Below are 24,086 nucleotides of genomic sequence, written 5' to 3' on the forward strand. Positions count from 1 at the left end.
CAACTTCTCCAGGAAGGCGAAAGAACATCAGAAGAACTGATTGATTGTGCAGTGGATGTAGCCTGCACTGGTTTCCGACAGCTTGCCGGAGCAGCTGTCTTACGAAGACAAGGCTTGTTGCGCTCCACCTCCTTCCGTCAGGAAGTTCAAGCAAAGATTCTGGACATGCCGTATGATGGTGAATCACTCTTTGGGGGCTCACATTGATGAGGCACTACAGTCCATTAAAAAGGATACGGACACGGCACGTGCCTTAGGAACCCTACAATTTAAGAAGCAGCCCTTTCGGGGTGCTCGAGGACGAGGCACCAACTCTAATTTTCGAGGAGGAAGCAATCAATATCGCTCCTATAATCAAACCAACCAGCGTTACTCCAATAACCGACAACAGTCGTCTCGCCAACAGCCAGCCAAAACCTATAGAGGAGAATCCTCCTACAGGGGATCTTCTAACAAACGACAATGACTTGCCTTTAACCCAGCAGATTGGAGGTCAAATCTCCCTGTTCGGTTCTCAATGGTCCTCCATCACCTCGGACCGTTGGGTTCTAGACATCGTAGACAAGGGCCATGCGTTGGAATTCATTACCATCCCTCCCCCAACTCCACCTTCCGGACCGCCACGCCCTCACATCAAGTAACTTTTCCATCAGGTTCATCTTCTGATTCAGAAGGGTGCAGTAGAGGTGGTGCCCAGGACTCAAAGAGGGAAGGGGTTTTATTCCTGTTTTTTCCTTATCGTAAAGAAGAACGGGGATTGGCGCCCAATATTGGACTTGAGAGCGCTAAACAAGTATCTCAAGAGTCAATCATTTCGCATGCTAACGCTTAGAGATCTTGCGTTTGCTCTTAGTCGGAGATTTCATGGCAACTATCAACCTCCGAGATGCTTACTTCCATGTCCCAATACTACAGCGTCATCGGAAGTGTCTACGTTTTCGGGTGGGGCAGAAACATTTCCAGTTCAAGGTCTTGCCATTGGGCCTTCGTTCCGCCCCACAAGTCTTTACAAAGATGTTGGCGCCTGTAATGGCTTATTTACGTCTCCAAGGTGTCCAGATATTTCCGTATCTCGACGATTGCCTCCTGAAGTCGCAGTCTCGCAGACAGCTGATTCAGCATACATCCCTTTGCCAGAAGGTGTTTCGTTCCTTGGGCCTGTCTCTCAATCTGGAGAAATCCCAATTGTGTCCAGCTCTTTCCAAGGATTTTCTAGGAGCCACATTGGATACAACTTTGGCAAAAGCATTTGTGTCCCTGGAACGTCAAAAACGGATTCTGGGTCTAGTATCACTTCTGCTGTCAAAGCAGTGCGTTTCAGTCTGACTACTGAAGTCTTTTCTGGGAATGGCGTCATCGTGCATCGCACTCATTCCTCATTGCAGATTAAGGACACGTCCCATTCAAGAAGAGTTAGATGGACAGTGGCGTCAAATCACAGGTTCCTTCAACGACCTAGTTTGAGTCACGTCTTGCATGAAAAGGGCGCTCCGATGGTGGGCACAGCCAGTGCACCTTGCAGCAGGGACATCATTCCTATCCGTCAATCCAGATCTCACACTCACAACGGATGCTTCTCTGGAGGGATGTGGAGCGCACCTCCAAGACCTCTCTGTAAAAGGAAAATGGACTTTGCCACAGAAAGCCTGGCACATCAACAGGTTGGAGCTCATGGCTATATTTCTAGCGCTCAAGTCGTTTCAGCCCGTGCTTCGAGGAGAGTCAGTTCTGATACAAACCGACAACACAACCTGCATGCATTACATAAACAAGCAGGGCGGAACAAAATCTCCAGTGCTGTCTCGACTAGCAGTCAATTTGGGACTGGGCGCTAACGCACCAAATCTCAATCGCCGCAGTTCATCTCCCAGGAATATCCAACCTCCTGGCGGATTCCCTCAGCAGGTCCCGGTCATCGACCCACGAGTGGGAGCTGCACCAACCAACTCTGGAAATGATTTTTCGGCGATGGGGGCGCCCGGCGCTGGATCTCTTCGCAACACCAGAGAACCAAAAATGCCCATCTTACGCAAGTTGGCATCCCCATAGAGGGTCTCAGGGCAATGCCCTTTTGATGAACTGGTCCAATCTGTTTGCTTACGCCTTTCCTCCTATCCCTCTAGTGCCTCGGGTGCTCTGGAAGATGCGGAGAGAACCCTGCAACATCCTTCTAATAGCTCCCAGGTGGCCTCGTCAAGCATGGTTCTCGGAGTTGCTTCTGCTGTCCCAATGCGAGCCCATCCTTCTACATCTTCGGATGGATCTGCTCACCATGGACAGGGGTCTCATTTACCATCCGGACCCCTCTTCTCTGAGTTTATCAGCTTGGAACCTGAACACTGTGAATTTGCCTATCTAGCCATTCCGCAAGATTGCCGAGAAGTCCTTGCTCAAGCCAGAGCTCCTTCAACTATAAAGACCTACAAGTTGAAATGGAAAAGGTTCTGCCATTGATGTGCTGCTGCTGGTGTTAATCCCATCCGTGCAACGCCTGCTCAGCTCCTCCCTTTCTTCTTGCAATTGGCTCAGTCCGGACTGTCTCATGCCACTTTAAGGGTTTTTTCTGGCGGCAATTTCACGCTTCCGCCAAGATGGCTCCACCTCCCTCTGCTCTTCTAGAATCATACCTCAGTTTTTCAAGGGACTACTCCGTAAATTTCCACCTATTCGGCGCCCTCCCCCTGCTTGGCGCCTTAATATTGTTTTGGCACAACTAATTAAATCACCATTCGAACCAATCCATAGAGCTGACTTAAAGTATCTCACCTGGAAAGTGGCTCTACTCCTTGCTTTAACAACTGCACGTCGCGTGAGTGACATTCATGAATTCACGATCAATCCTCCATTTCTGCAGTTTCAACCGGATTGTTTGGCGCTTCGCACCAACCCTACCTTATTACCTAAGGTACCTTCAGATTTCCATATCAATGAACCTGTTCTTCTGAAGACTTTCTTTGCAGACCCACAGTCTCCTGCGGAACAGCGCTTAGACTCCTTAGACATTCAGCGGTGCTTAAAGTTCTATATCAACTGAACTGCTCCGTTTCGCAAATCTGATCAGCTCTTCGTGGCTTATGGACGTTTTCAAAAGGGGAGACCAGTTACCAAACCTACTATAGCACGTTGGGTGTCTTTGGCCATTGTTTTCTGCCATCAGAGGGCAGGTAAACCTCTGCAGTCTTCGGTGAGAGCCCACTCTACCAGATCGATAGCGTCCTCAACGGCCTTATTTGCTGGTGTCCCGTTGCATCAAATTTGCAGAGCAGCCACGTGGTCCAACAGGACGTTTACGAAACACTACTGTCTGGGTGCCATGAATGAAGCGGATAGCGCAGTTGGACAAGCTGTGCTTCGTAATCTTTTTCAATAAGGTGAGCCTCTGTTTCTACCCTCCTCCTATTGGTTTCCAAGTATTTATTGACTGTTGATATAGTTATATATCTCATATATATGCTTTTCAGTCTTCTATTATGCTTTGTAACTTGGAAACCTTTGCTTGGTGCGGACTGCTATCTATTCTATATTCAAGCATGTGAATCTATGAAATACACCCTAATACTGGGGAAGAACAATTGTTACTTACCTGTAAACAGGTGGTTCTCCAGTATTGGTGTCTTTCATAGATTCACATGCGACCCTCCCTCCTCCCCTCAGAGGCTCTCTTCTCCTCATAGACTCTTTGGTCACTCTTGTGCTACAAACATCTGAGGTGCTGAGCTCTGAGGAGAAGGTTCTAGAGGGTTGCTGACGCCTGATTGGCTGCAGTTTGGACCAACATAATGACAAGGATAGACTGCATATCATATGGTCTTTTCCTTTTCCCATGCATTCCTATGTAGAAATGTGGTTAGGCTGTTTGCCTTTTTTCTAGTACATATTTCAGGTTTTATGTTATTATATATATATATATATATATGTATATGTATATGTATATATATATATATATATATGTATATATATATATGTATATATAGTATATAATTGCTATTTTATTTACCGTGGGACTCCCACGACGGGGAATATTCAAGCATGTGAATCTATGAAAGACACCAATACTGGAGAACCACCTGTTTACAGGTAAGTAACAATTGTTCTTCCGCACCCTGGTTCTCTGACTCGCTAAGGCTGTTAAGGCAGGGTTTCCGAAAACAGGAGAGACGCTGGCGGGCCCACCTTGACCCCAAGGAGAGAGAAGTGCACAAATACCTCCTTATAGAATACAAATTGGCTATAATTGAGGAAAAGAAGGCTCACTTTGTTAGCCTGACGTCCTCGCTAAACTCCCCCCGAGACTTGTTCAAGATCATGGACACCCTCTCTAACCCTCAGACACCGGACCCCATAGTGGGATCTCAGGAGTTGTGTGATAAGATCTCCACTTTTTCTTCCATACTAAAATATCAGATATTTTAAGTCTCTAGAATCCCTTAACCTTGACTCAGGTGTCTCCTACCCTCCTACCTTTTTCCCGCCTGAGTGTCGGACGAGTGAACCCCGCCCCAGCCTCTTTAACTCCCCCCCCCCCCCCCCCCCCCCCTTACCCCTGAATCGCTTACCCTGCTCCTTGATAAAACAAAATCTGGTTCCCCTCTGGATCCCTGCCCTCTTAAGATCCTCAAGGAGTGCAGGGAGGTGGTCATCCCTCCACTTTTAGAGGTCTTGAATCTAGTGATTATGGAAGGAAATTTTCCCCTTTCGTGGAAAATGGCGGTTGTTAAACCCCTCCTGAAAAAGGCCACTCTGGATCCTGGGATGTTGAAGAACTCCCGCCCAATTTCTCTGTTACCCACCCCAGCTAAAATTCTTGAGTCCCACCTTAACCATCATTTAAGCGCCTTCCTGGATGACGCTAGTTTGTTGGACTCTTCCCAACATGGTTTTCGGAGAGCCCATAGCACAGAGTCCGCCCTCACGGGGGTCATTAACAACATCCGATCGAAGGTCGACATGGGCCAGACTTCCCTTCTGGTCCTTCTCGACCTCACTGTGGCATTCGACACCCTGTCTCCCTCCGTCTTGCCCGCCTTCGGGAGATTGGAGTTGGCGGCTCAGCCTTGAACCTCCTGACCTCTTTCCTTAGCCAAAGAGAACAGAGGGTAAAGCTGGGCGAATTCCTCTCTCCCTCTAAACCTGTGCAGTGTGGGGTTCCTCAGGGATCTTCCCTGAGCCCTACACTTTTTAACATCTATGTGGCCCCACTAGCCAGGTTAGTACGATCCTTAGGCCTAGAGGTGTTGTCATATGCTGATGACACCCAAATCATGGTTTCCCCTCTCTCAATCGGTCAGCCTCTCCGCTTCTAACTTCAGGAACTGCATGGAAGCAGTCTCCTTATGGATGATCCAGAACTTCCTGAAGTTAAACGGAGAGAACACAGAGGTCCTGATCTTCGGGGGTAAACAGGATATCTGGTCGAGTGACTGGTGGCCGCCATCCCTTGGGGCATGTCCTCTTCCTTCTCAATTTCCCAGGAATATGGGTGTACTGATCGATTCCACGCTCTCCTTTGACCGTCAGGTCAGCAGGACTGTTTCCACCTGCTGTGGGATCATCAGGGTTTTGAGAAAGATTGCAAACTTCCTCTCTCCCGAAGCGCGGAAGCAGGTCACTGTGGCTCTCGTCTCCTCGAGATTAGACTACTGTAATGCGCTCTATTAACCGCATGCGCGCTAGCGAGTTTTCCCGCTGCGCGCTGAAAATTTAAAAATCCCGCATTACGTGACAAAGCCAGCTCGTCATGTGCGCAGCGCAGGTAACGCCCATGACGAGCTGGCTTTGTCACTAGCATCGAAGGGGTTAAGGTATCAATAAGAGCCGTCTTCAGCGCTTACAGATAGTGAAAAATGTGGCGGCCATGCTGGTTTTTAACCTCCCCAGACATTCTTCATCCTCCCTGGCTAGGAAGAGCCTGCACTGGTTGCCCATTCAGTCCAGGATCTCGTTTAAGATCCTTTGTCTTGCCCATGGGGCCTTGTATGTCTCAGGCTCGGAGAGCATTAGGGCCCTTCTACACCCTTACTCTACCAGTAGAGTTCCTCGTTTTTTTAAAGTAAGGTGGGGAGGGAGAACCTTCTCCTCCCTGGTTCCTAGGCTGTGGAACTCTCTCCCCCTTGAACTGGCTGGACTATCCTCCATGACACTCTTCCGAAAAGCTCTGAAAACGCACCTTTTTGTAGAGGCTTATCTGTAGTCTGGCACTAGAACATTCACAAGCTGTACGATCTTTAGGCCCCTTGATGCCCTTGGGCTAAGTTGCGCGTTATAAGACTCCATTCATTCATTCATTCATTCTGTCACTCTCTACTTTCCTATCCTTATCTCTAGTCTTTTTATGAGGGCTTTGTACTATACATAAAGTAACCCATGTCAGAAATAAGTTTTTCAACTTCGAGGAAAATATGCTGTCCGTGAAGAACGGTTTCAATCAGTTTGTTCCTCTCGGACCATCACGAAGGATTGCACAACTCAAGCATCTTGCCCTGTCACGGATCTGCCAAATACAACTAGCGTGTATGCTGTCTCCTCGAGGACATGGTCACTAAGGCCTACTGCTTTCCAAGGTTATACACTCACTAACTTGTGTCCCTTCGCATTGATCCGATTTTAATGTACCGTCTGATCCACCGCTTGCTGTCTTCTAGTAATAGCGACTTGGCTAACGTGATGTAGACACAATACTTTGCCCTGTCTTTTATGTATTTTGTGTTTGTAAGAAAATAAATAAAATTTCTTTGAACAAAAAAGAAAAGGCACCTTTACATTCTGCTGTATGAGATGTGAGGTTTGCTTTCCAAAAAAGCCTCACAGAAGTTCCTGGACTCTGAAAGAGGAGAGGGATGGTACTCTCAGTACATCCATGTGCTGAAAAAGGATGGAGGCCTCTGGCTTATACTGGACCTTCGGCCTCTGAATCCTTTCCTCAGGGAGAGCAAATTCAATATGCTCACCATAACCACAATTCAAACCTTACTAGACCCAGGAGTCTGCATGGTATTCTTCGCCCTGCAAGACTCCTATTTTCATTTACCCGCTCTGTGGTCCGTCAGGCGTTATCTGAGGGTCAAGTGCGGTCAGGAGCATTTTGGCCTTAGCAGTACCCCTCGGATTTTCAAGGAAATGATGGTGGTGGTAGCAGGGTGCATTCGGAGGTTGTCGGTGCCACTTTGTCTACCTCGACGACTGGCTGTTGAAGGTGGGCTTGCCACAGTCAACTGGGAATCTTATAGCAACTTCTAGCCGCATATTCCTTACCTCACAATATTCCCCAGGCATAAAACTTTATCTTGTGCACAGGTGAGTGGCGTCCTTTGGTTTTGCGTCTGCATTGTCCTTGTCATGACGTATGCGGTGCCTATATGGGAGCCACCCAAGCTCACTGACATCAGTTCTTTCCTTTCCGCGCCAGTTAGCACTGATCGGTTTAGAGCTATTTCTAAGGCACTTTTAGACTGGTGTGACAAGGATGTCCTCTAAGGAATCTACGGCTTTCATACCATGAGGTGCCTGTCACCGAAAGATGTCCGTGACAGAATCACACTTGTATTGTCTGTGGTACTCGAAGAGGGTCTACAGCTCCACGACCTTTGAGGATTGCTGTGCCATGAACCTGAAAGCACTGAGGGAGCTTTGCCTCAAGCTCCTCGCTGCACGACGTCAGACGAGCCCGCAACATTCATGATGCCAGTTGCGCGGAAGGTGCCAGGAACTGCTCACCATCGTCTCGATCTAAGTCATCGGTTAAGTAGTACTGTAAAAAGATGTCTTCACCAAATCCTAGGACGAGGTGTGGTAGCATCTGCACTTCAGGCCTCGCTCCTCTGTGGAGTCTGCGCCAGAGTCTGCTCTGCACCTCCCTCTCTTTGCCCGAGCGAACCCCGCCGAACTAAAAGAGTTATATAAGACAGTGCACCTCGTTTGGGTGGCCTAACCCCTCTGATCCCCTTCAGGCCCAATGGGTTTGGGAGGGGTCCCCAGTGGATTCTCGGCAGGGGATTAGCCCTTGGTGGCTTCTGGCCCACGTGGATCCCGTGCCAGATCTGGTGTGGTGCTGCCAGTGAGACTGTGACTGTCCTCGGTGCCTGCTTGAGTACCGGCGCTCCCTGCGCTGCTGACTCTCCACAGTGGCGCAATCCTCATAGTCATTCCCAGTTTAACATGGAGCCGAATGGTGGCTGTCTGACTCCAGTGCCGATTGGTGCCATTCCCCTCTGAGGTGGAGCGAGTGTCTTTTTTTTTATTCAACAGGCCTGAAGAAGGAGACGATTGGGAGGTGTCCGAGGACCCTTATAGATAGCAGCATTCCCTAGATGACAGAAAGGACCGCTGGTATGAGGAGCTGGCAGTTGCCAGTAGGTTAGACACCTTACCGGACACTGGCTTGGTCTCTTCTCCTCCTGTGCCTTCGGAGGAGGCTGCCTCATTCGCTATGCTCGTGCGAAGGGTGGCTGAGGTCTTGGATCTTCAGTTGCCTTCAGTGGCAGTCCTGACAAACCTTTTGGCAGAGGTGATTCGCCTAGGAGTTGTCCCCCCCAAACCCTTACTCCCATTTAATGAAGCCCTTACTGTTGTCATATTTGGCACCACCTGGTCTGAGCTCTGCATGGGGGCCCTCGTGCACAGGCCTGCCACCTTTGCCTTGCCCCAGGGACTCCAGTAATCTCACCCAGCACCCCACCCGGGAGAGCTTAGTCATCCACACCTCCACATCCTGAGTCAAACCTGGTGGCTCACAGCTTTTTTTATTTCTACCTAGCCAAGACGGCCAAAAGGCTTCTGAACCTTTTCATGGCGGAGGACTTGATTCCCATGGGCCACGTGGGACCACTAGCCGTAGGTAGACTCAGTCCACCACCCCCCACAGCAGCAGAAGTCTCCAAACCCCTTTAGTGGGCCCTTGTACCAACATGGATATCTAGTGGGGGGCAGGATACGCCATCACCTGCACTACTGGCAGTCGATAACTGGACACAGATGGGTTTTACAGATAGTCCAAAGGGGCTACTCCATCCTCTTTCTGGATACCCCTTATCACCGGCTGACGGAGGGCGATCTCCTTTCTCAATCAGAAAGTGTTGGCTTTCTTGGCCAAGGGAGCCATAGAGCGGGTGCTAGCATCAGAAGTAGGTTGTGGTTGCTATTCTCGCTACTTTTTGGTGCCCAAGGAGGACGGAGGATTTGTCTTATTCTACACCAGCACCATCTCAACTTCTTCCTGAAAAAGAAGTTTAAAATGCTCATATTAGCTCCAGTCCTGCCTGACCTGGACCCTGGATACTGTATGGTAGGTAGCGTTGGACTTGCAGGATGCATACTCCCACATTTCTATCTTATCGGCCCATAGGTATTGCCTGCTGTTCACAGTGAGCCAAGAGCACTTTCAGTTTGCTGCGCTCCCTATCGGCCTCGCCAGCGCCCAAGGGTGTTCACAAACGTGATGGTGGTTGCAACACATCTGCAGAGGGCAGGACTTCCAGTCTTCAGCTACCTCAATGATTGGCTGTTAAAAGCGGTCTCACCTCAGTCGTGTCCCACCTCCAGACTATGGTGGACCTCCTGCATTTGTTAGAGTTCACCATATACGTGCTAAAGTCACAACTGACTCCCTCTCAGTTGCTCCCAGAACGGTGAGTCCAGGATATTCGGGCAATTATACAGATGTTTCTGCCTCTATCCTGGATTTCGGTGAGACTAACTATAAGGCTGTTAGGCCTCATGGCCTCCTGCTAGTTACAAATGCCCATTGGCATATGCAGGCTCTGCAGTGGGACCTGAAGTCCCAGTGGGCACAGCATCCGTGAAATCTCTCCAACACAGACCTGCAGTGGTGGCTGACAAACTGTGATAGGATCAGCGTTAGACCTCTCTTCCTTCCACAGCCACATTTACCTGTAGTAACAGTCACGTTTCTCCTGGGCTGAGGGGGCCATCTGGGAGAGGTGTATGGTGGAGTCCAGGCCTGAAATCAACAATTTGGAATCTGACCATGGGAAGTCTGGAGCAAGTGTTCAATGAGACCACTGCCATGTGGTACTGCAACAAACTGGGTGGGGTTGTGGACTCTTTGTCAAGTGGCCTTGCGTCGCAGGACATGCCTAGAACATCAAGGCATTTCCCTGGGGGATCAACACCTAGCAGGCTCTCTAAATCCCAGAGCAGATAAACTCTGCCTTCGATGCCTAGTGGATCACAAATGGAGTTTCCATCTGGAGGTGGTACAAGTTCTCTTTTAAGAATAGAGTACCATGGTTAGATCTATTTTTCACCACCTAGAACGCACAATATCAGCACTTCTGCTTGTTGGAGTTTCCAAAGCGGCTCTTGCTCGGAGCACCTTACGTCTCAAGTGGCGTTCCGGCCTCCTGTACGTCTGCCTGCTGATACCACTACTGCCTAGAGTTCTCAGGTAGATCAGAAATGACTGGGCCTAAGTATTTCTTCTGGCTCCGTGTTGGGTACGGAGAGCCTGGTATCCTGAGCATGAGTATTGGTCATCTAGTCAGGCTGCATCTGCTGAAAGTTCTTCTGTAGCATCAGAGAACGGTCCTGCACCCGAACCTACCTACCCACCCACCCTTCGCCTTCGTACGCGGAGATTGAGTGGCGATAGTTGACCGCTTTCGATCTGCCTCCCAAAGTCTGAGATGTTTTTCTGGGAGCCAGTTGTCCCTCTATCGTCTGCATACGCCCGTCCCTTGGACAAATGTGTGGCTTGGTGTGCATCTAAGAACATCGTACCTCTCTCTGCACCGCTTTCTCAGGTTTTACTGTGTATTCTCTTTGGCCCCGCAGAGCTCTGGGCCCAGTTAAGGCTGTTTATCAGTCATATCAGCATTTTTGCTGCTGCCGGACCGACCTTCTTTGTTCAAGTCACCTGTTGTGACAAGGTTCTTTAAAGGTCTCCAAACATATGTTTTCTCCCAGGCCATTCCTTATGCCCCAGTGGGAGTTAAAGTTATTTCTGACTTTTCTGATGTGCGTGCCTTTTTAGCTGTTGCACAACTGCCCACTGCGGTTACTAATCATAAAGGCAGCTTTTGTAATAGTCACAAAATCGGCCAGGACTATCAGTGAACTGCAGTCCGTGTGTGTGTTCACCTTCCTTCTATCACTTTTTTACCAGATAAGCTGGTCCTTCAGACACGTGCCTCCTTCCATCCGAAGGTAGTGATACTCTTTTGTGTAGGCCAAAATATAATCTTGCATACCTTCTTTGCTCAGCCTCACCCTTCTACAGAAAAGAGACCCACTACCTGGAAATAAAATGAGCATTGTCTTCTACCTTGATTATACCAATGAGTTCTGGATGAGCAATCCTCTCTTCATAGGATATGTTTGAGCTAAGTAGGGGAAGGTCATGCGAAAACTGTCCATCTCTTGATGGATAGTGCTCTGCATTAAGATCTGCTATGCACTAGCCAAGAAGCTACTCCTTGAGGGCTTGTGTGCTCATTCCACCAAAGCCAAGGCTGCAACCACTGCTTTAGCTTGCGAGCCCTTGTCCTTGATATGCCAGGCAGCTGCATTGGCATCTCTGAACATTTTTACCAAACACTACTGCCTGAACAATGAAGTCTGTTGTGATGGGTACTTTGCCTGTCAGTCCTGCAGGACTTTTTGGTATGAATCTGTTTTGCACACCCACCTCTGCGGAACATTGCTTGGGTAGTTATTCTAAGGTAAGGAATCTGTGGATAAAAAAGTCTTTATCCGATCAACAAGTTACCTACCTTCGGTAATGCCTTTTCTGGTAGAGACTGTCTGGCTTCCGATTCCTTACCTACTATCCCATCCCTCCCACTTTGTAAACTGGATCACACTTCTAACGGCCTTATAAATTCCCAACATTTTTCAGCTTTCCATGTGGCCCTGCATAACGGTCATGAAAAGTCGCGGAAACAAGCTGACATCACTTCACGCTAGTACTGCTTGATTAATTTTGGATCCTGTCTGACATCAAAGGAATATTCTAAGGTAAAGAATCCGCAGATAGATAGTCTCTACCAGAGAAGGATTACCGAAAGGTAAGTAATTTGTTTTTTATGATAAATGTGCCAAAATTGCCACTAATTCCTTCGCAGAGGTTGCTATTGTCTTTGGGCCTGAACACTGTGCAATTGAACACCCTCTCTCCACTGTAGCCAGTCTAGAACATTCATGCTGTGGTTCACATACTCCAGCCATGGTCCTGGATGCTTGTTGTCCTCTTTGCATTTTCCTAATCAACTACGCCAGGTGGAAATTGAGGAATCTAGAATTTAATTTGAAGTCCCAGTGGGACCAACACAGTGGAAGGGGCATCTGCAATCTGTAGAGGTGGCAGTTCGAACACAATCGTTGAAGGCTTTTCTGCCATCCATCAGGAGGAGGCTGGGGTAGTCTCTCATGAACAACATTACTGTGATGTGGCACTGTAGCAAGCAGGGTGGAGTTGTCCCGGAGACCGTGCTAGGAGGCTCTCCAACTCTGACATTGGCTGGAGTGTCGGGCACTTACCTGGTTGCGAACTACCAGGTGGGGTCTTTAGATACAAGAGGGGATGAGCTCAGTCAATGATATCTAGCAGATCACGAAATGCATCGACATCCAGAGGTGACACAGGGCATCTTCTGACCGTGAGGAGAAAACTGCTGGATATTTTCCCCGGGCACCGTGTCAAAAGTTTTGCCCATTGGTGTTCCTGCAAAAAGGTTAAGATATGCATTTTGGCTGAAAAGGAATATGGGACTCCTGTGCGTCCTACCGCCCCTGCTTCTGCTGCCCAGAGTTGTGAAGAAGATCAAGAGTGATTGAGGCTGATCATTCTAGTGGTTTGGGATTTGGCGAGAAGAATAAGTTACCCAGACCTTCTAAGCATAAACATCTGCCCTCCAGTAAGGCTCCCACTAAAAGAGGATCTTCTGTTCCAGCAGCATTACAGGGTCCTTCACCCAAACTTGCACAATCTACACTTTTGTGTGGAGATTGAACAGTGGCAGTTCACTGCATTTGATTTATGGCCTGAAGCGGTGGATGTCATCTTTGCCTTCAGATGCACTTCCACAAAATCCATCTGTATTGAGCGTTGGGGCAAATTTGTGTCATCATATGGAGTTCACAAGTAGCTAAACTGTTGGATGTCCTACTATTTATTTTGTCTGTCGCCCAGCGATATCTTGCAGTGGGTGTTTGTTGGCCATTTCGAACTTTTTCCATTTACCAGACCAACTGTCTTGTTCAAATCATCTTTTTTGATGCGTTTTAATAAAGGTCTGACATATGTTTCCAGTGGTCTTGATGTTTTTCGTTTGTAACACCTTTTGTTTTGCCATCACTTCAGTCTGTCGCATGAGTGAACTTGAGGCAATGCCAGTGCAACGAAGTTATAGAGCCTTTTTCCCAGACCACGGGAACTGAGGACTTGTGCAGCCTTCTTGTCTACAGTCATGACTTCATTCCACGATGGGCAATCCTCACTCTCCCAGTGTTCTTTGCCTCCCCTCACTCCTTTAAAGAGGAGCAGAGGCCTCATTGATTGGACCCCAAAAGAGCTTAAGCTTTTGCATCTATCATACCAAGGACTATCAGTTGGATAATCAGCTTTTTATGGGTTTCTTTGGGACAAAGACAAGGCAAGCGTTGCAGAAAAAGACTCTGTTGTGGTAGATAGTTGTCTGCATTAAGATGTGCTACACAGTGGCCAACAAGCAGCCTCTGGAAAGACTAAGAGCCAATTCCACCAGGTCTAAGGCTGCTACCACTGCATTGGCATGCGGGGTGCCTATCTTTGACATTTGACAAGCTGCGATGTGGGTGTCACTACACATTCACGAAGCACTACCTCCTTGACAGCCAGGTCTTGGGACCAGGGTTTGTGCAGTGCACCAGTTTTGGTTTGAACCCACTCCACCTTTGGGAGGTGCTGCTGTAGTATGCTTTCTAAAGTTGAGGAGTCTGCAGTTAGAAGTATCCATCAGGGGAACAGCCTGACCACAAATATATTTATACGCCGATGATATTTTGATGTACATAGCGAATTCAGAGACATCCACAGCAAGGATTCCCGAAATGTTAAGGATAAACATTTTCCGGATTTAGGATTGTGATTTCTACTGGCATGTGAGTGATGAAATCATCGTCACGTGAATGGTGGTTGTTACATTGCAACGTGTAAACAGAAAAACAAAAAGCTATTTGAAAATGATTCATGCCTTTAAAACCATGAGGCGAATCATGTTTATTATGACAGTATTTCTTCCATTTCTCTACCAAAGCCAAAGAGATTACCTTGGCTTCTCAGCCTGACTCATACACGAATTACTAGAAGTCTAAAATATAGCAGCCAGTTTACTGCTGCATCTTGGAGCAAGAGACTATCTTAACCCTGCTGCGCATGTCCTGTGCCAATCACACACTGCTGCAGTTTCAGGTACTCCGTTACATACATCTTAGTACACTGAAACTAGACAAGCACCTTCCCAACAGCTTCTGCACACCTGACTATCCTCAACCATAGGATGGGAATTGGCAACACCAGTAGGTCTGGCCTGCATTTTGAATACTTCATAAAAAGAAACTTTTCTGCAGAGAAAAAAACAAAACAAACTGTGATTGCTTTCAGTATATAGTGCATCTATGAGATTAAGAATTGAATGTGCCATGGTGTAATGTACTTTTGAAATGTGAAATAGTTCCTCATGCACTGGGGTGCGAGCTTTCCATCACCAAACTTATGAGGTGAAAAAGAAATGCTTTCTTGGATGGAGCTGAAACCCACTCTATTGATTTTGTATGAATTGGTAACAATAGGTATTGCAAACCATTGAGTAGTCTAGCCAAACCTCAAAATGGTTAGGCGGATCCTCATTCATGTCTTTAAGTCAGCTATAGATCAACAATCCATCTCTTCTGACTTGTAGGTCGGGGATCTTCAATCAATCAGGGAATTGTAAGAGCTACTCACCCGTGAGGGTCTCAAGGTGATGAAAAGGGGCCGGGGAGGGGGAGGGGGGAAGGGTGCAGGTCTGTTTAGCCGTAGAGCCAGGTCTTGAGGGTTTTCCTGAAGGTGTTCAGGGAGGGGGCGCGTCTGATGTCTGCTGGTAGCTCGTTCCAAGTCTTGGCTGCAATGTGTGAGAAGGATCTTCTGTCTGCTCTGGCTCTGTGGATCCGCAGGATTTCAGCCAGTGCGAGGTTGGAAGATCAGAGTTTTCTTTTGGTTACATGGAAGTTCATCCTGTGGTTGAGGTATTTGGGTCCGTTGTTGGGTAGGCATTGGTAGGCGTGAGTGAGGATTTGGAAAGTGACTCTTTAATTCACGGGGAGCCAGTGGAGACTTTGTAGGTGTTGACTGATGTGTTTGCGTCGGGGGATGCCGAGGACGAGTCTGGCTGCGGTGTTCTGTATTTTCTTAAGTTTGCGGAGTAGGAACTTGTTGATGCCAGCGTAGAGTGCGTTTCCATAGTCCAGTCTGCTGGTGATGAGTGCGTGGGTGACTGTCTTCCTTGACTCAGGGGGGATCCACTTGAAGGTCTTGCGAAGGGTGTTGAAGCAGCTGGAGGTGACGGCGTTGACCTGTTGGTTCATGGTGACTGATGAGTTGAGTACGATGCCGAGGTTCTTGGCGTGGTCTGAGGGGATAGGTGGGCTTCCGAGGGCAGTCAGCCACCAGGTGCTTTCCCATGCAGAGGGATGGGAACGAGGACGAGGACTTCTGTCTTCTCGGCATTGAGCTTCAGGCAGCTGTTGGTCATCCAAACTGCGACGTCTTACATTCCTTTCTGGAAGTTGAGTTTGGCAGTGGTGGGGTCTTTGGTGAGGGAGAGGATGAGCTGGGTGTCGTCGGCATAGGATAAGATGTTGAGGCTGTGTTGTCGGATGATGGCTGCGAGGGGGGGCCATGTAGATGTTGAAGAGGGTGGGGCTCAGGGTTGAACCCTGGCGGACTCCCCAGGTGATTTTCGTGAGGTCGGAGAGGAAGAGTGGCAGTCTGATCCTTTGGCTTCGTCCGGTGCGAATGATCAAATCCATTCCAGGGCTGTTCCTTGTATGCCTGCGTTATGTAGTCTGGCGACTAGTGTGCGGTGGGAGACGGTGTTGAAGGCCGCTGATAAGTCAAGTAGGATGAGGGTTGCGGAGTGGCCTTGGTCCAGGAAGGTGCGGGTGCCGTCTGTGGCGGCGAGTAGGGTGGTCTCTGTGCTGTGGTTGCTTCGGAATCCGGATTGGGACGGGTCGAGGACGGCATTCTCTTCAATGAATCGTGTCAGTTTCCTGTTGACTGTTTTCTCTGCAACTTTGACTGCGAAGGGGAGGAACAAGATGGGCCAATAGTTCTTGAGGTCGGTTGGGTCAGCTGTGGGCCTTTTGAGCAGAGGTTTGACTTCTGTACGCTTCCAGTCGTCTGGGAAGGTGCCTGTTTTGAAGGTGGTGTTGAATGTGCATTGCAGTTCGGGTGCAATGGCGGTCGCACCTCTGTGGTAGATGTGAGGTGGGCAGGTGTTGGTGGGGGTCCCGTAGTGGATTCTTTTCATGGTCGAGGCGGTGTCTTCGGTCGTGATTGGTGTCCAGTTGGAGATGGTGGGCTGGCTGGTGTTTCTGGGGGGCAGGGGGCTATCTGTGGAGGCTGGTGGATGGTCGATGAAGTTGTCGTAGAGGTTTTTGATCTTGAGGTGGAAAGAGGTTCCAAGCTTGCCGCAGAGGTCTTGGGATGGGGTGATGTCTGTGGCGTTGCTCCGTGGTTGGTGAATTCTTGTTATGGATGAAGTTCCTCTTGGTGGCTCTGATCTGGTTGTGGTAGTGCGTCACGGAGTCCTTGTAGGTGGTGTGGTTTTCGGTTGTCTTGGTGTTTCTCCAGTTCTTCAGGCGTCTGCAGGTGCGGTGCGTCTGGCTTCTTGGAGAGCAGTGGTGAACCAGGCGGCTTTCCTGGGGCGGCGTGTGTCGGGGTTGTGTTGCGAGCTTGTCTGCGCAGTCGGAGATCCAGGCGTGGAGTTTTGTGGGTGCGTTGTTTGCGTTGGGTAAAATGTAGTTATATTAACTACTTCTCTTCGTGGGTATGTATCATTGTAAAATGTAGTTGGATAAACTTTTTCTCCTTCTAGTTATTCATCTTCGTAAAACGTGGTTATATAAAGTATTTCGATTCATTGTGAACAAGTAATGCCACGCCCCGTGCTATACACAGAATAACAAGGATGTTGTGTATTTATTTATCAGGATAAATCTGTGCTGCATACGCGGTTTCTTTAAGCCCTTTAGTGTTCTCAATGATGTTGCAGGTTCTCACAGAGTTTATCTTTCAGGTATGTAATTTTAAAGTCTCCCCTAAAAGCCCAGCTGAGGCCTAACATGGGCCCCGTCTCCCATGGTCGCTCAGAGTCTGCTTACAGCGCATGCGCACTGAGAGAAGACCGGACCAACGCATTCGTGCTTTCAGAACCCACACCTGAGTCTACCCCGAATTCCATGCAGGTAACCTAAATTATCATTCACACCTGAAGGGCTTTGTGAGTAAAAGGTGTCCCCTTCAGTACATTCTCTAGTATGCTGATATGACACCCGGGTTCGCTTTGCCGTTTCTGCTTACTCCATACAGCGTCCCCAGTGCTCTGACGCTCCCAGACTCCTCTTAGCGCTACAAAAAAGACCCTAAGCAGCAGTCTGAAACGTGTTGCTAAACCCCTATCATCTCAGGCCCTCATCTGCGCTGCTGATTGCGCGTTACACATTGCGGGTCCTGACATTTGCCCCTCTGGGTTCCCTGTTTCCCTCCATCATGCGTCTGTGACCCTTGCACCCCACTTCCACAGCCCGGGGGGGTTTGGTGTTTCAGACAGCCCTCCGCAGCGGCTTGGGATCAGGGAGGCTTCTTGGTGGCATGTGGGTGCTCAGTAAACCAGGCCCAGAGAGGAGCTAACCTCAAGCACACACATGAGCTCCAGCCAGGAAGGGCTGACAGCCACCACTCCGCTCCGCGCCCTGATAGGAGCCATATGGAGCTTAGAGGATTCTAATCTAATTAGCCTGGCAGAGGCCCCGTCTAGCGCACGAGGCGCCCGTCCTCCTGCTTCAGCGAGGCAGGCGCCTCGCGCCATCTGCACGAGGGAAGGCCGGTTTGTTCCCACCTGCCTCTGACCAGGAAGGCCCTGGCAGACCCCAGTACCGCGCGACCCCGTGAGCAGCTCGCGGGACGCACCTGCACCTGTCTCTTTCGGGGGCAGTCTGGGGACTCGCGCCTGCCCCAGTGTCACACTTAAGCCGCTTGACCTCTGGTCTGTTTTTTAAATCCAGTTATGCATGCTCCGAGCCTGTCCAGGCAGAATCCACGCAGTAACCATCGCCAAACCAATCACCCCGAGACAGCAGACCCCTCTCCGATACACTGTGGCTATGAATGAACATGAGAAGAGGGGGCCTCTGCGGAAGCTCGGGGAGACCTGTCCCTCGAAGTGTGAGTGCGCCCACAGGGCAGTGAATGCGGACCAGGGGTTATACGCACCATGTTTGCTGTTGTTCAGTTCCGTGGGGCCGTGGAGGAGAGTTCCCTGTGAGTTGTTCAGTGGCTGTGATTCAGCGGTCAGAAACCTGAGTGATATACCAATAGGACCTTTCCAGAGCCAACAGATAAATACCGTAATCAAACTAGTAAATTACCAACTACACACGGCACAAAACCCTGCAGAGCTTCTGAATTTAGAAGGCCGCCGCCATCTGATCTGTGCCGAACGCTGGCAGGGATTTATCACTAGAACTTGTCTTGCCTCCGCCTTTCCATTGCCTAAAATACTAACAGCTAGATTCATGAAGCATTTTTGCGGGCGCAAACGGTGCGAATCGCAGAATTCGGCCGTTTGCACCCGCAAAAATGGCATTTGAAATTCATCATTGGGTCATGTACTCGCAATTTGAGAAATCGCAAAAAATTGCGATTTCTCAAATTGCGATCGCATTTAAGGAATCTCAATTTGAGATTCCTTAAATGCTATTCATGACCCAATAAAAAATTGCGAATTCGCTATTTCTTCCCGCTATTTACCGCGAAGTCAGACTTCGTGGTAAATAGCGAAAACTGAGAAAAATGCACTTTTGTGCATTTTTCTCAGTTGTATGTTACACACACACATGTCCTTTGGACATGTGTGTGCGCAACATGAGTCTAATTTGCATTTCAGGGGTGCTACAGGGTGTCCTGTGGACACCCCTAGCACCCTTGAAATCGCATCCTTATTTGCGATTAGCAATTTGCTAATCGCAAATAAGGAATGTGTAGGAATCGCAATTTATTTTGCGATTCCTACATGAATCCCGTTTTGCGAGTCTGTAATAGCGATTCCTTATTATTCGCTATTACAGACTCGCAAAACATGCCGATGATGAATCGGGCTGAAAATCTCAACGAATCCGTCCGAAAGAGCAAACACATTACAACGTCAAATCACAAATCAATTACACCAAGCACCACGGGTGGACGATCACCAGTTTGTGGTGGTCACTGTGGGGGACAAGAAGGCAAGGCTGTTCAGAGCGTACCCTTGCATGTGGATTGTGCTCTGCATTAGGATCTGCTACGCACTGGCAAAAAAGCGCCCTCTGGAAGGCTATGGGCCCATTCCACCAAGACAACATCAATGTTCGGGGCTTTTTTTGCCCCAAACTCAGTGGCAACAGCTTTTTTCCATATTTCGCATTTGCCATAATTTTTAACCAATTATCTTTTCTCTCTTCATTTTTCAACATATTTTCTTCGTTCATTTTCATGTTTTTAAATCATTTTACTTCTCCTGCAAGATTCTGCAATTTTCAAAGTTTCTCATGTTACGGCAGGCCATCCGAACCTCTCTCCAATAACACGTACCGAGGCATAGTTCATTAAAACGCAGTTTATTTAACCCAATGCATTTCAGACCACTAGGGTCCTTCGTCAGGGGTAACTGTAACAACGATAAAACATGTTTTTCAGTAAATCAGCAATGTGTATACTCATTTTAAATAAAGATTTTCATTAAAAAAAACACATATTTCTTCCACTGCTCAGCATAAGCTATCTGACTCCTTTCAAATCAAGTAAACCTAAATCCTTCGGTGCCTACACTCTCCCCTCCCTCTATATTCTCCATTGCATGCCCTCCTTTTCCAACCCGTCGTTAGCACATCCTCCCCACCCTCAAGATGAAGCCTCTATTCTCCACTTCCTTTCTCACACTCTCTCCTTACTGACTCATCTAAATCTTCCTCCCGTTTCAATGCAACAATGTCTACATTTCCTCTGTCCCCCTTCGCTATTTCAATCGGCTTGATGGTTCACCTTCGCACTTAGACTTAGGCCCACATGCATCAACCTATTTAGGAAGTGCAAACGGTGCGAATCGCAAAATTCGGCCGTTTGCGATTCCTAAATAGGTTTCTGGGATGCATCAAGCATTTTTGTTGAAATCGCTATTTTTAGCGAATTCCAAAAATGCGATTGCTTTTAAGGAAGCGCAAATTTGCGATTCCTTAAAAGCAATGCATGATTATTTTTAAAATTGCGAATTCGCAATTAGGGGGTGCAAATTACCACAAGGTTGAACCTCGTGGTAATTTGCGAAAATGTGTCAAAATGCCAAAAGATGCATTTTAAAACACTGTCATGTTACAGACACACATGTCCTTAGGACGTGTGTGTGTGAAACATGCACTTTAAAATACATTTCATGGGTGCATGGGGGGATCCTTTGGACCCCCCCTGCACCCATTGAATGCAAAAACATTTTGCGAATTCCAATTTGCGAATTCGCAATTCCCATTGATTCCTATCGGCCTTTTGGCTCATAGGAATCAATGGGAATTGCGAAATCGCAAATTGGAATTCGCATAATATTTGTGATTCGGTAAAAATTGCGATTTTGACCGAATCGCACATTTTATGCAATTTTAATCATGCATCCCGTTTTGCGATTCCTTATTTGCGATTCCCTAAAAATCGCAAATAAGGAATCGCAAAAACAGACTTTGATGCATCTGGGCCTTAAACCTTTCTCCTACCCGCGCTCCCTCTCCATATCTCTCCCCGCCTACCTGCTACTCCGTCTTCATTCTCCTTGCTTCCACTATTTCGATTGTTTCCTGTTCTGCTAACGCCCGTGCTTTTAACCCCTCCTTACTCATTCATTTCCTGTTTCTTCCTCCTCCCATTAACTTTCAGCCACCTACCTCTCCCCTAAACACTACAACTCCCATAGTACACTGTAGTTGCGTCGATAACTTTGTGAACAATTCAGCTATTTGTTTCTAACCAACGAGCATCCACTTTACATTGTACCAAACATACAAGAGTCTGTAATCTCCAATGTCACTTGATAACCAACTGACTCATTCTCATATAAACGTGTAAAAATGAACCGAGATCTTCCGCCTTGCAGGGAGGCTCCTGAATGCATTATCCAACTTTCACAGTACTTTTCCCAGGGTGGGTGCGATACGGTGAGGCTAAACAATTTTAAACATCATACAAATACGTGTCGCACTCCATTCCACCAAGGCCAAAGCTGCTATCACTGCGCTGAGACGGGGAGTCCCTGTACTAGACACATGCCAGGCAGCTACCTGGGCATCCTTCTGAATGTTTACAAAGCACTATTATCTGGACTCCCAAGTCCGCTGAGAAGGGCACTTTGCCTGCTCAATCATGCAGGACTTTCTGGTTTGCGCCTATTCACAGTCCTCCTCCCATTGGATACGCTTTTGTATCTAATCAAAAGGTGAGGAATCTGCAGCTATAAGTCTATATCTGAACAACAAGTTAGTTACTGTATGCAATGCTCTTTCTGGTAGAGACTCTATCTACCTGCAGATTTCTTACTGACTCTTTCTTCCTTGCCATTCTGTGGTTGGACTCTATCCATTAGTAATATCCAGAGTGTTAGAATCTGCACACTGGTCCCATCAATTCACTTTTGGGCTTTGCGCCTGGGGGCGTGCAAACTCTCGAAAGCAACTGATGTCCGTGCGTGGGAGTGGCGACTCTATAGGCTCAGCACAGTAGTGTCGGTGCATAGCTGCATGGCGCACTCTACCAGCGCACAGAGTTACTGCTGAAAAGTTTCCTTATCCAGGGCATATTTATCAAAAAATCATGCAGGGCAGCAAGCCTCCTTGCTGCGCTGTGTGATTGGGCAAAAGGCAAGACTGTGCCATATTTAACATTATAGGGCTCATTCCTGTCTTTTCCCCGCTGCGGCGCACAATGTGCTAACTAGCACCAATGCAGGCACCCTTCCACCATTGTGCAAGGGTGCCTGCGCTGAACACCTTCCTGCACAAAGCCAATTCTCTGAGGTATTTTCCACTTTCTATGTGTGTTGCAAAAAGCAGCACATATAGAAAGAGAGAAAAAAATCCATCAAGGGGTAATAGAGATATTTCTCCTTGTAATGCCTCACCTGGGAAGGCATTGTATTTTGACGCATTCCCAGGTCTAGCAGTAATGGTAAATCTGCAAATGCACCAAAATCCATTGGTGGGTGCATGGGAAAACCCATGCTCCACCCATGGAACGCCTCCCTGGGGCAGAGAAACGCAGTGCTGCGATTTGGGCTGCGTTGTCGATCTCTATATTTAGCAAGCCACTCAGGGCCACGCAAGGAGGTCTTCCATTGCTTGATTAATTTACTTAGTAGTTGTGTCGCCCTTGCGCCCCATTGGTTGGCGCAAGACCGACAAAACTCATTGATAAATACGCCCCTAGTCTGATGCTCGAGGAATATTCAGAAAGTGAGGATTCTGTGGTTACATAAAGTCTCTACAGCAAAGAGTGGTACCGAAAGTAAGTAACCCATTTATTTCTTCTCATCTTATGTTCTATAGGAATATTTTCTAGAACTTACATGAGATACACAGGAAGCACCTTTGAAGGTGGGCACATGACTCCTATTGGTATTGAGTACTAGATGTAGAGCTGTTGGAATATTGCGTGAAGATCAATTTGGTGTGATTCTGGTATGTTGTATTGGCTTGCACTTGAGATATTTCCAAAGAGATGATAAATCTGTGGTGACATGCTATCCATTAGAATAATTGATGTGGTTGCCAAATATAAGGCACATGATCTCTCGCATTTTGAGTTCATCATAGTGCAATGTTTTGCCTTTTTCTATGATTTTGAGCATTATTGTAGGGAGGCCTTCAGCTGCAATCGATTACTGAAGGCCATAATCAAAATGTAGAACCAGCTGCACAACCCTCTGTTACGAATGTTAGGGTATAGAGGGTAGGAAATAGACTTAGTCAAACAACTGTTAATTAGGAGTTTCTTTTTAGGTACTTTTATCTTATTTTAAATCTCGCACAGTAATGAGATCATATTTTTTACTTTCTCACAATAGCATAAATCCTTGTTAATTTTAAATGATTTTTAAATCAATCTCACTGTAATGAATTAAGCAGCTTTATGAATATCTTGCACAGGTTGATTCTGAATGTAGTTTTCTACTGCAAAGATTTGAATTAATCATGCAATAAAGATAATTGAATTGCAAAGGGGTAGACTTGTTTCTTATGGTCCAGTAATCCAGGTTAAACATTTGTAAAGGCCAGTGTTAAAGGTTTTTAAGCCAGTGTTTTTGTTTGCTTCTAGGTCTGTTGTATCAGGTTTGGACTCTCCAGCCAAGACCGGCTCCATGGAAAGTAAACTCCTCTTCAAGAGCAAAGAGCTGTTGGCCTCCCAGGAGAAGTGTCACAAGGTATTTATAGCAAAACATGGCCTTGCTCAATGCTTCAGGAAGATACAGCCTTTTCATGCAAGTAGTGCGAGCAAGTGCTGCCACACCACTGTGTGCAGTGAGCACTTCCTCCTCTGATGTGCTGTGCTGAGATGATTTCATGCGCTGATTCTGCTCCTTTAGTTTCTCAGATTCTCAACGTGTGTTGGCGGTGGATTTTGGAAAGTACTTTCCCAAGCATCTTCAGTTTGGGGGTGTTCAGAATTTGCCAATGGAGGTATAATTGTGGCAGAGCTTTAGAGATGTTGGTTTAAATGATGCCCGCACTTCTTTAGACTGCTCCTGCATGTCTACTGCTTCTCACCACTTACTGTGGTCCACTGCTCTCGGAAATAACTCCTCTGCACCTCTGGTAGTGTG

General features: G+C 47.6%; 1 protein-coding gene across 1 annotated transcript in view; it reads left to right on the forward strand.

Annotated features, from left to right (window-relative positions):
* The window catches only part of CIT (citron rho-interacting serine/threonine kinase), a 1,473,679-nt gene that overhangs the window by 335,501 nt on the left and 1,114,092 nt on the right, over positions 1-24,086 (forward strand). Inside the window, exon 11 of the mRNA XM_086942878.1 lies at positions 23,582-23,687. Within this exon, the coding sequence (XP_086799004.1) occupies positions 23,582-23,687 (106 nt within the window). The remainder of the gene's footprint in view (positions 1-23,581; positions 23,688-24,086) is intronic.

The sequence above is a fragment of the Lissotriton vulgaris genome, chromosome 11 (assembly GCF_964263255.1).
Source record: "Lissotriton vulgaris chromosome 11, aLisVul1.2, whole genome shotgun sequence".
Classification (NCBI taxonomy): Eukaryota; Metazoa; Chordata; class Amphibia; order Caudata; family Salamandridae; genus Lissotriton; species Lissotriton vulgaris.